Genomic DNA, 12,446 nt, shown 5'->3' with positions numbered 1-12,446 from the left:
GTGCTTTCCCACAATGCATTTGGGGGTCAGGATTCCTCCAACTGCAGCAGCTGCAAGAAGTGACCCAAGTTGGCAAGAGCCATGGGTCTGCTGAGGGGGAATTACTGTACCACAAAGGTGAAAGCAGAGCACTTTTATCTTCTTCTGCTCAGGATCCTCATGTCTGTCCCATCTTGAAATGGGAACTGGAAGTGATTTAGAAGATGATATTCAACAACTTCTTGGTCCACCGCAGCTTTTGCAGGTGGTACTTCTGCTTCTTCTGCTGTCTTTCACTATTTTTATCAATTATGAGCAGTCCTTCCAGTAACTACGCACGCTTTTCACTCTTCCTTTGGAGGTGGAATATGTCCCTCTAGTTCCTGCCTGTGGAATAATCATGAACTCACTTCTGACTTTCCCTCTCACACTGGTCTTTCAGTCAAGCTCTTTTCTGTAATGGGGTGGGGATGAGAGTGTTACAAATGAGTAAAAGATTCAGAAAAGCAATCGGCCGTTAGCTCTTGCAATGTAACATACTAAATAGTGAGCCTAAATTGTCCAATGATTTTTGGTTGCCCAAAATAAGATGCTTAAAGGGGCTTGATTTTAATTCTGGGTGATGAGTGTCCGTAAATTACCATTGTGATCCTGACTACTCCCTTCTTGGGGAGGCATCACTTCATTGTACGGCGTCTGAAGCTTGGAGCAACCCCCACGCTCAATGGGAAGGTGCGTTTCTGTTCTGCTTGCTGCTTCCCTTTATCTCGCTCGGTGCGTCAGACACGCAAAAGGATTTAAACAGATACCCCAAGAACTTTGAGACAAGCCACCAATTCAGCAAATTCCACAGTTGGGGACCAAACCTCCAGTGAGACTCACCTGGCCAAAGTCACTGCTGGCAAGAGGAGCTCCTTTTAACTTCAGCGGCATTGCATCCACTTGTACCAGCGGTGAATGATTCTGTGAGTGCAGCCGGGTAAGGTTCATGCTGAAAGAATTGCTACAGGTGACAAGAGGACGTGAGAATGTAGAAATACTTATGAAACTGAAGTAAAAGACTTGTCAAAGGCAATGGCTCAGTGGGTAAACAGCCCATTTCATCCCACACGTGCGTTGGAGTCTAAAGGGTTTGTTATGCTTTCCTTTTCAGCCACGTGCGTAAGCCCAGAAGTGGAGAATGGAAGAACAAATGGGGTACAGCGTGCCTACAGACCCAGCTCCTGTGAGGGGCCCACAGTTTGGCGTCTACTCCTTGCACAAGCTCCTATCACAGGATTTAAGATGAAAGACGAGCTCACCAGTGCAACAGAATGAATAGCAGGGAATTAAAGCTCCATTTAATTAGACACATGGTGAAATAAATGCTTTTGAAAATAAAGGCATTGTATGTGCACTCTGCGCTTGTGCACACAGATATACCCCCCACTAGGAAAATATTGAGGGGGCGGGAGGGGAAAAAGCATCTGTCTGAATCCCGAGGCACACTTGACATGAATCACAAAAACTGGAAACTAGTATCTACGCTCCCCTCACACACACAGAGAGAAACACGTAAACCTCTGCCGCCAATCCCTACCCCTTGCTACACACTCAGTCAACAGAAAAGATTTGCAGTGGGTACTGGAAAGGCCAACAAGCGTGAACTGTTTCAGACCCTGTGCAAGGAGTAGATGCCAAACTGTGGGCCCCTCACAGGAGCTCTCCTGCCAGCCCTGCTCTCTCTGTCACTGAGAGGGAGCCATCTGGGGCCTCTTCTCCCCACAAGAGGAGCAGTATGGAACCCCGTGGGATGTGGTTTTAGGCGGGCTTGCATGATAGCGTTTGCAGTGGAGAGGTTAAAAGCAACACCATAAACTCTTCCCAGAAACTGGTAGGGAGTCAGTGCAGAGCACAGGCACCAAGGGCCCACTGAACAGCACTGCTTGCCGGGCAGGCTGACGCCTTCTGCACCTTTTCAATTTCAGAGGTTCTCTGCATCGCCCCAGCAATCCAGAATGGAAGAAAAGTAGCTGGACGTGGACCTGTCTACAGACCCAGGGACACGGTTAGGTTTGAATGTGATCCTGGCTACACCCTGAGCGGCAGCCGTCAGATTCAGTGCCGAGATGAAGGAATCTGGGATCCTCCTGTTCCAGCCTGCACACAGAGTGAGTGTGAATCAAGGTTGACTGCAGGGTAACTGAGACGATCAACATCTGGTAGGGATGTGCCTGGACGCAAAAAAAAACCAACGTCCTTTGAATCCAGGAGTCACTTTTCAGCTGTGAATGGGGAACATACAAATATCCGCCCACCCCCTAATCTCTTGAGTGTGCTCGTCCCTGTGATAGCTGATCCCTTGCGTCCTGCCCTGCCCTCCTGACAGGGAGAGATCTGGCAATGGTCTGTCTCACTGAGCATCCTAAAGCTGTGAATGGAAACACAAATCAGCAGAACTCATCCCGCTCTCCACAAATTATATTTGGATTTGCTTTCCCACAATGCATTTGGGGGTCAGGATTCCTCACACTGCAGCAACTGCGAAAAGTGACCAAGTTTGGCAAGAGGGGACCTGGTGAGGGGAATTTCTGTAGCTTAAAGTTGAAAGCAGAGCATTTTTATCTTCCTCTGCTCAGGATCCTCACGTCTGTCCCATCTTGAAATGGGAACTGGAAGTGATTTAGAAGATGATACTCAATAACTTCTTGGTCCACCGCAGCTTTTGCGGGTACTTCCGCTTCCTTTGCTGAATTTCACTATTTTTATCAATTATGAGCGGTCCTTCCAGTAACGACAGATGCTTTATACTCTTCCTTTGAATGTACTTAGATTGTCCTTAGATTTCCAGAAAGCTTTTGACAAGGTCCCTCACCAAAGGCTCTTACGTAAATTAAGTTGCCATGGGAGAAGACGGAAGATCCTTTCATGGATTGAGAACTTGTTAAAAGACAGGGAACAAAGGGTAGTAATAAATGGTAAATTTTCAGAATGGAGAGGGGTAACTAGTGGTGTTCCCCAAGGGTCAGTCCTAGGACCAATCCTATTCAACTTATTCATAAATGGTCTGGAGGAAGGGGTAAACAGGGGGGTGGCAAAGTTTGCAGATGATACAAAACTGCTCAAGATAGTTAAGACCAAAGCAGACTGTGAAGAACTTCAAAAAGATCTCACAAAGCTAAGTGATTGGGCAACAAAATGGCAAATGAAATTTCATGTGGATAAATGTAAAGTAATGCACACTGGAAAAAATAACCCCAAGTAGACATACAAAATGATGGGGGCTAATTTAGCTACAGCTAATCAGGAAAAAGATCTTGGAGTCATCCTGGATAGTTCTCTGAAGACAGCCACGCAGTGTGCAGCGGCAGTCAAAAAAGCAAACGGGATGTTAGGAATCATTAAAAAAGGAACAGAATAAGACAGCGAAGGGCAACTAAAATGATTAGGGGTTTGGAATGGGTCCCATATGAGGAGAGATTAAAGAGGCTAGGACTTTTCAGCTTGGAAAAGAGGAGACTAAGGGGGGATATGATAGAGGTCTATAAAATTATGAGTGGTGTGGAGAAAGTGAATAAGGAAAAGTTATTTACTTGTTCCCATAATATAAGAAGTAGGGGCCACCAAATGAAATTAATGTACAGCAGGTTTAAAACAAATAAAAGGAAGTTCTTCTTCACACAGCGCACAGTCAACCTGTGGAACTCCTTGCCTGAGGAGGTTGTGAAGGCTAGGACTATAACGGGGTTTAAAAGAGAACTGGATAAATTCATGGAGGTAAAGTCAATTAATGGCTATTAGCCAGGATTGGTAAGGAACGGTGTCCCTAGCCTCTGTTTGTCAGAGGCGGGTGATGGATGGCAGGAGAGAGATCACTTGATCATTACCTGTTAGGTGCCCCGGAGTGAGTGACCTTGGCATTGGCCACTGTCGGTAGACAGGATACTGGTCTGGATGGACCTTTGGTCTGACCCAGTATGGCCGTTCTTATGAAGGTGGAATACGACCCTCTAGTTCCTGTACGCTGAATAATCATGGAACCATTTTTTGTTTTTCCCCCTCACACTGGTATTTCAGTCAAGCTCTTTTCTATAATGGGGTGGGGACAAGATTGTTACAAATGAGTTAAAGATTCATAAAAAACAACAGGCATTAAGTACTTGCAATGTAACGCACTGGATAGTGAGCCTATATTGTCCAGTGATTTTTGGTTGACCAAAATAAGATGCTTAAAGTAGCCTGATTTTTGTGTGTGTCTGTGTGTGTGTGATGTGTCTGTAAATTACCATTGTGATCCTGGCTCCTCCCTTTTTGGGGAGACATAACTTCATTGCACAGTGTCTGCAGCTTGGAACTGCCTCCTCCCTCAATGTGAAGGCGCGTTTCTGTTTTGTTAGCTGCTTCCCTTTGCCTCGCTCGGTGTGTCAGACACACACGAGGGTTTAAATTGAGACCATGAGAACTTTGAGACAAGCCACCAATGCAGCAAATTTCACAACTAAACACAGTGAAACACACGGGCCAATGTCACTGCTGGCAAGAGGAGCTCCTTTAAGTTCAGTGGCATTGCATCCACTTGGAACGGTGCTGATGGATTCTGCGAGTGCAGCTCAGTAATGTTCATGCTGAAAGAATTGATAAAAGCGACAACAGGATGTGATAGTATAGAAATAGTTATGAAATTGAACTACAGTAAAAGACTTGCCAGAGGAAAAAATGGTTCAGTCCATTCCATCCCACGCCTGCGTTAGAGTCTAAAGGGTGTGTTATGCTTTCCCTTTCAGCAACATGCGTAAGCCCAGAAGTGGAGCATGGAAGAACAAATGGGGTACAGCGTGCCTACAGACCCAGAGACATGGTTGTGTTTGAATGCGACGCTGGTTACACCTTGAGTGGCAGCGCTGAGACGCAGTGCCAAGATGATGGTAGATGGGATCCTCCTGTCCCCACCTGTGAAAGAAGTAAGTATGACTAAGGCTTTGATCCCATTGTGATGAGTCAGACCTGGCAGGGCTGAGCCGGGAGGCCAAAAGGACTGTGGGATTAGTTTGAGACCTGACAAGGGAAATGCAAATATCTGTGTAGTTATCCCAGTGTTCCCTGTGTTCCTCTCCATCGTATCTGGGCTCTTCCATTCTCCAAAAAGATCCCTGAAGAACTGAGTCCTGGTCAGTTTTGCCCACTTAACCTCCCTCCCAAGTTAAGGGAACTTGTGGGTGGCCCCTACCAATGAATAAATAGTCCCAAAGTGGCAGCATTTCCCATATAAACACAAAATATAGAGTGGAAATGGCGCTTGGAGCCTTACTTAGGCATCTGGGAAAATGTTTGGGGGTTACAAGAAGCATAACGGAGTCATCATTCTTTATAGGCATTTGGGGGGATGTGAATGGATGGAGGTATGTGATCTGCATTTGTCTCACTGCTGTTGTGTTGGACATGACTCAACAGAAGTATGCAGATATTTTCCCTTCTGGAGATCAGCCTGCATGAGCTCTGCTTCAGTTAAAGCTCTCTTCCCTCCCTGTAGCGGTGCAGTGTGTCTCTCCTCCAGCCATCGCCAACGGGAAGCCCAGTGGCCAGGCCTTGGCAGTGTTCACCAGTGGAATGTCTGTAAATTACAGCTGTGAGCCCGGCTACTCCGTAACTGGGCAGGCATCTATTTATTGTACGGCATCCGGAACCTGGAGCTCTCCCCCTCCTCGGTGTGAAGGTGCGTTTATGTTCTGTTACCTAGAACTAAGAGGAAGAAGCTCCTACCACAGGATTTAACTCAAAAGACAAAGTCACAAGTGCAACAAATTTAAGAGCAAGGAATTAAAACTGTATAATTAGACACAGGGTGAAACAAATGCTTTTGAAAATAAATGTGCTGAATGCAAACTCTGCACTCCTGTGCACACATACACACCACATTAGTGAAACATTAAAAAGCTGCAGCTGTGTGAAACCCGAGGCACCCTTGACATAAATTAGAAACACTAGTAACTAATTTCCACACTCCCCTCACACTCACAGGCACGCTATCCCCATCTTGCCTTGTTACACGCGAGTAAAGAGGAAAGTGTGTCCCCCAAAGGCGAACAGGCCAGTATTGTTAAAGACCATGGTGCCAAAATGAGGGTCCCTCACGGGGAGCTCTCCCACCAGCCCTGCTCTCTCTGTCACTGAGAGGGATCACTCTGGGGACTCTATTCACCATGAGAGGAGCAGTACGGTTCCTCATGGGATGTGGTTTTAGACAGGGTTGCGCTATACTCTTTTTGCATTTTAGAGGTTAAAAGCAACACCATAAACTCTCTTCCCAGAAACTGGTAGGGAGTCAGTGCAGAGCACAGGCACCAAGGGCCCACTGAACAGCACTGCTTGCCGGGCAGGCTGACGCCTTCTGCACCTTTTCAATTTCAGAGGTTCTCTGCATCGCCCCAGCAATCCAGAATGGAAGAAAAGTAGCTGGACGTGGACCTGTCTACAGACCCAGGGACACGGTTAGGTTTGAATGTGATCCTGGCTACACCCTGAGCGGCAGCCGTCAGATTCAGTGCCGAGATGAAGGAACCTGGGATCCTCCTGTTCCAGTCTGCACACAGGGTGAGTGTGAATCAAGGTTGACTGCAGGGTAACTGAGATGATCAACATCTGGTCGGGATGTGCCTGGATGCAAAAAAATAAACGTCTTTTGAATCCTGGGGTCACTGTTCAGCTGTGAATGGGGAACATACAAATATCCGCCCACCCTCTAATCTTTCGACTGTGCTCGTCTCTGTGATAGCTGATCCCCTGCATCCTGCCCTGCCCTCCTGTCAGGCAGAGATCTGGCAATGGTCTGTCTCACTGAGCATCCTAAAGCTGTGAATGGAAACACAAATCAGCAGAACTCGTCCCGCTCTCCACAAATTATATTTTGGATTCTTAAGGGAGTGAAGGGCGAGTTCTAGGGACCGAAAAGTAGCAGATTGGGAAAATCTGAGTTCGGGGTGAAGGGGAATCGAGGTCGGTGATATTTAAACTTTTTTGGATGTGTCGCATCACCGGTGCGATGCAGGGTTTGACACAACACAGGCATCCTGGGCTTTTCCCCCTCCTGGAGACCAGCCTATTTTATGCTCTTCTTGAACAGGGTTCAGATTTTTTTCCCTGAAATATTCTTCATCCCCTCTCCCCCCTTTAGTGTTGCTGTGTCCCCCACCTCCGGTCATCGTCAAAGGGAAGCACAATGCCAAGCCTTTGGCAGCTTTCCCCAGTGGAACATATGCGAACTACAGCTGTGAACCTGGCTACACCCTCCGTGGAGAGGCTTCGATCTATTGTACCACATCTGGAACTTGGAGCCACCCTTCTCCTCTATGTGAAGGTGAATGGATTTTCGGTTGGCTTCTTCCTTTTGTCAGTAACCCAGCAGGATGGATAGCGAGAGAAAGAATGTTCAGACACACCATCTAATGCAACAAAATTCACAGCTGGGAATAGGTTTCAGAGCAGCAGCTGTGTTAGTCTGTATCCGCAAAAAGAACAGGAGGACTTGTGGCACCTTAGAGACTAAAAAATTTATTTGAGCATAAGCTTTTGTGAGCTACAGCTCACTTCATCGGATGCATTCAGTGGAAAATAGAGTGGGGAGATCTATATACATAGAGAACATGAAACAATGGGTGTTACCATACACACTGTAACGAGAGTGATCAGGTAAGGTGAGCTATTGCCAGCAGGAGAGCTGCGGTGCGGGGAGGGAAACATATTGCAGTGATAATCAAGGTGGGCCATTTCCAGCAGCTGACTGAGGAACAGTCATGGGAGAGGGAGGGGAATAAACATGGGGAAATAGTTTTGCTTTGTGGAATGACCCGTCCACTCCCAGTCTTTATTCAAGCCTAAGTTAATAGATTCCCCAGGGAGAGACACAGGGCTATAATCACTGCCGGCACAAGAAGCTCAGTTGACTTTGGTGGAACTTGCACACTGATGCCGGTGGAAGCGTGGCTCTCTGAGTGCTGCCGGACAAGATTACAGTTGAGAGGATTTATAAAAGTGTCAGAAGGAAGATGGAATAGTGTAGAAATACTCACGAAAATGAAGTTAAAGGCTCTGCAAAAGAAATGACTCTGTAGACAAACTCCCACGCAGACTCTTAGGGCATGTCCACCCATCGATGTTGCAGTGGTTTCACTAATGGTGTGAACCCAGACACTTGCTGTTATTACAAATGCAAATATATTCTTTTGAGACAATTGAATTTGAAAATGTAAACGAAGGAAGTGGCAGAGAGTGCGTTCACCAGAACAGTCTGAAATCTCCCAAGGTGCGAATCTGGGTGTGTACACGCTGCTAGATACAATGAGAGGTCAGCGCTCACGGTTGAGGCAGCGCGAGGAGCGGTTATTTATGTTCCCACGTCTGCCGTCGGTGAGGTGTGCTCGTCTTATCGCCTCAGCCGCTAGATGAGAGTAAGAGAGAACTGAAGTGTCTTGCGTCAATGGGATGTCGTATCAGTTTGTGAAGGGCTTGGGCCCTTTAACAGATGATGCTCTATGTGGATATTAATTCCGTTGGGCATTGCTGAACCTATAGAGTCCTATGCTTTCAGGCCAGAAGCCACGATTGGGACCCTTTCGTCTTTCGCTGACAGTACTTCTGAAAAATGGCACATTTTAGCGTCCTGGGAGTAGGGCAGCCCAAGGATGGATATTAGGACCTGAGGTAAACAGGGCAGGTGTACATGTTGTTTTAGTTGATTGGGAAATAGAGGTTCTTGTGCCAGCGGTGAGTTTGGCCCAGTGTGTGTTGTTTTAGGTTCAGTGTCCAGCTATGAATTTTATTGCATTAGCACCTTTGTCTCATCGTTCTTTTTCCCTCGGCTTTAGTCCTAGTGTAACGCCTGGAAGAATATTTATAAAGCAGATCTGCAGTTGTTTCTTTGTAACTGTTGTTGTATCTACCTGCACCTGACGTGGTACATGCCAGCAGAGTAGATATGGTTCTTTTTTTCTCATATGTATTTCCTTTCTTCCTAGAGGGCTGTGGAGTCCCAACGAGGTTAAGCTTTGCTGAGCTGAAGAGCGAGTATAAAAATCAGTCTTCCTTTCCTGTTGGGAAGACTATAAACTATACTTGCCGGCCTGGATACAGTAGACACCCGCATATGCAATCCACTATTACATGCCTTGAAAATCGAACGTGGTCAGAAGCATTCGAGTTCTGTAAAAGTGAATATCATAATGAATTTTGTTTCTATTGTTCAATAAAGGTCTTTGAGGCACTAAGTTGTGTCCACGCTGCAAAGTGTTACGTATCTTTAAATAGTTAATAGTGACTAGTAAAGCTCTCTCGCTGTGCCTGTTCTGGGCCCTTTTAAATGCCATCTTTATGGGGAGTGTTAAATATGGACAGTTCCTGGGGATAATTGTTGCATTGAAAGAGAGAAGCCTAATCCGAGCCTTGTTCTCCACCAGAGAAATCGTGTGGTCATCCAGGAGAGCCGGAGAACGGCAGAGTTATTGTAACAGATATCCATTTTGGGTCAACCGTCAACTTCACGTGTGAAGAAGGGTAAGTTTCAGACTGCCTGAGCTGACTACTTGTGCTTCGCTTACAGCTGTGGAACACAAATGGATATCCTCATATTCCCCCAACTCCTGAAAGCAGTTTACTCTTCCGTACGAAAGCAGCCCTCCATCTTCTTGGCTCAATCAATATAATTTTTATATGCGAGGAAAGACGGATTGGAATAAGTCTCCCTCTTTTCTTCACTCATGCTCTGCCATTGATTGTACAAACTTTAGTTGCAGTTTGGCCAGCTGAATGCTCTGCCTGCAGGTGCTGGCTGAGCACAGATGTCTCCTGTGGAGAGTAGGATCCAAGTGACCAGGGCAAACCTTGGAATCTCTTGGATTTTACCCCTGCTTGGACACGGGAATAGTTCTTCTTCGGAATCATTGGAAATGGCTGTTTTCCCGTACGGAGTTGGGTGGAAGGGTTTTCACTGACTGACTGCCCACCTGCCAGACTGATGAGGTGTCTCCAAAGGGAAACCCTGCTGGGGAAGGTGCCCGAGTGAGAATGCTGGGGATACGGTGGCAGAAGAGGGCGTCATATGCCCGCTCCATTTGAGGATGAGGACTGTGCTTCAGGGGTCTGCAGCTGTAGTGCTGGCTTGTGACCTTGTAGAGCGTGTCCTATGTGAGGGCGAAAGGGAAGAACCTGTGACCACAGGAAGTCCCATTTCACAGACACTGCCTGTAATGACAGCTGGCTGCTGAACTCCAGAGGTCAGCTCAGCTGAGGTTTGCTGTATAGCGTCTGTGTTTTGGACCTCTCTGCTGGGGTGGGGTGTTACTCCTGCATGCATTACAACAGTCTTGATTGACTTAGTTTATGACTCTCAAGCTAGCCAGACCCCAGCTGGGTCTGCCTGGCCCGCACCCACAGAAATGTATCTCCTCCATCATGAGAAAATCAAAACCCCTCTTGGCAACCTGCCTGAAAATGCCGGGGGAAATGCTGTAGTGGTGTTCCTAGTTTGCCTTTGGCTTGTGGTTCAGTGGTGGGGAATGATCCATCTGATGTGGTGAGTAGGACTTGAGGGAACCAGAAGGAGATTTGGATCCCCCGTCTCACAGAATAGCAGCTCATTGGTCCGACATGGGCTTCTGTACTAGAGATTAATTCTACAAGAGGCTGGGGAGTTCGGCTCTGGCAAGGAGCGTTTCTCCAGTGGTGGTCAGTCAGAAGTCAGTGGTGTTGGTCCCCACCTGCTGTGGCTGGGGAGAAGAGCTTCCCAGAAGAACTGAGCTTCTCAGGAAAGCTCAAACACCAAAGAAATAGATAAGAACTGATAATCCCCTCTGCCTAACAACAGGCACCGGTTGATTGGACGGCCTTACAGACGATGTGACATTTCTGGCATGCGTGTTGCATGGACTGGTGATGTTCCCATTTGTGAGCGTAAGTAGGTCATAATTGTCTGTCAAAGTGCTTAGGTACCACCCCCCCCCCCCCCAAATGTGAATAAACAGATATGGAAGAATTCTGATCCCCGCCCCGGAAAGTCTCACCTGAGGCACAGAGTGATTATGTGACATATCGTTTAGGGAATCAGTCAGTAGCCAAGTCAAAAATTGAACCCAGGTCTCCTGAGTCCAATGCCGGTATCTTAAGAACCAGACCATATTGAAGGGGGGTTGCACCTTAGAGAGAAATGTCTGTGTTAAGTTCCTGGCAATCAGAATTTGGTGTTTCTTTGATGACTGAGTAATAGCAAAAGGCATTCAGCTTGGTATGGCAAAAATGCCCCACCAAGGTGGTTATTGGCCCTTCTGGATTTCTGAAGAGCACAACAGGTTTACCTGATACCCACTTATATTCATCCAAAACCAGACACGAAGCTCATTACCTGTGCTTTAAGGCGTTCGCCTGCCCTGGCGTGCTCACCAGCTTATGGTGCAGCAGGAAAATCATGCGTTTTTCAACACCTGGTAAGGATTCAACAGGTTGATCTTAAAACGGTCCATATGAAGGAAGGTGTAGACCATTAAGACACTAGTAAGATTCCTAGTAAGTCTCTTTCACAGTTTACAGACCATCAGTGCGAAAGAGAATTGGGTATAATTACCCATTGCGCATGACCTGTCGGCCTTTCTCGTTCTAGTGGTTTCATAGTTAGGGCTCCTAAATTTCTTTAGCAGATCAAGTAACTGGAGCTGCTTCTCTACCAGCAATGATTCTAAAATACACTCCTCCTGTGTGTCTCCAGGTATTCCGTGTCTTCCGCCTCCAGACATCCCCAATGGAAGTCACAGTGGCGAGTTCACAAAAAACTTCTCTTTTGGATCAGCTGTAACCTACAAATGTGAAAATGGTTACTTGCTCACTGGAGAGGCCTCTATTCACTGCACAACCAAGGATGGGCTAAACGGCGTGTGGAGTGCACGTCCCCCTCGGTGTGGAGGTAGGGTTTGTGGAGGTGAAAATCCTGCCAGCTCTGCTGTTTCATGTATAGAAAGTTCAGGTCTAGACAAACCCACAAATGTGAGACTCCAGTTAAATCCCTGCACTTAGTGTGCCTGCCTGTGGCAACATCTCCACAAGATTTTCCAGGATTCATGTTGGAGACTGAATAGCTCTGGAGCAGGGCTAAAGATCTGAGATAGAAACTGGTGCCACCGGATGCACCCAAAGAGGAGCTCTGTGTTCAGCCCATGTAGGGTCATAACTTCTATTAAGGTTGTTAAAGACCTTTGATCCCAGCCACAAGGGAATGAAAGTGGGGGATGTTATGGTAGCGCTCCATTTCCCATTAGTATGGGGATGTCTATTCTTGGCATTTGAAGGGACAACTGAATGTCCATCAGGAAAATCTTCCTTAAAAGGAAAAAGAATTAATCCTGCGAGATCTCTGTATGCGGAACATGCAAAGCGTTTAGTAGTAATTCCTTCAGCGTGGATGCAAAGTCTACCCCCCATGAGTGAAGGACACAGGCTTGCTGGTGCAG

General features: G+C 46.9%; 1 protein-coding gene across 1 annotated transcript in view; it reads left to right on the top strand.

Moving 5' to 3' along the window:
• LOC125625260 (complement receptor type 1) overlaps positions 1-12,446 on the top strand; it is a 58,605-nt gene that overhangs the window by 11,977 nt on the left and 34,182 nt on the right. The window contains exons 11-18 of the mRNA XM_075122122.1: positions 4,743-4,919; positions 5,489-5,671; positions 6,367-6,549; positions 7,130-7,312; positions 8,970-9,161; positions 9,408-9,504; positions 10,814-10,899; positions 11,708-11,902. Of these exons, the coding sequence (XP_074978223.1) occupies positions 4,743-4,919; positions 5,489-5,671; positions 6,367-6,549; positions 7,130-7,312; positions 8,970-9,161; positions 9,408-9,504; positions 10,814-10,899; positions 11,708-11,902 (1,296 nt within the window). The remainder of the gene's footprint in view (positions 1-4,742; positions 4,920-5,488; positions 5,672-6,366; positions 6,550-7,129; positions 7,313-8,969; positions 9,162-9,407; positions 9,505-10,813; positions 10,900-11,707; positions 11,903-12,446) is intronic.

This window comes from Caretta caretta, chromosome 21 (genome assembly GCF_965140235.1).
Source record: "Caretta caretta isolate rCarCar2 chromosome 21, rCarCar1.hap1, whole genome shotgun sequence".
Taxonomy (NCBI): Eukaryota; Metazoa; Chordata; order Testudines; family Cheloniidae; genus Caretta; species Caretta caretta.
Note: the sequence above shows the minus strand (reverse complement) of the source record. Positions and strands in the feature narration are given on the sequence as shown.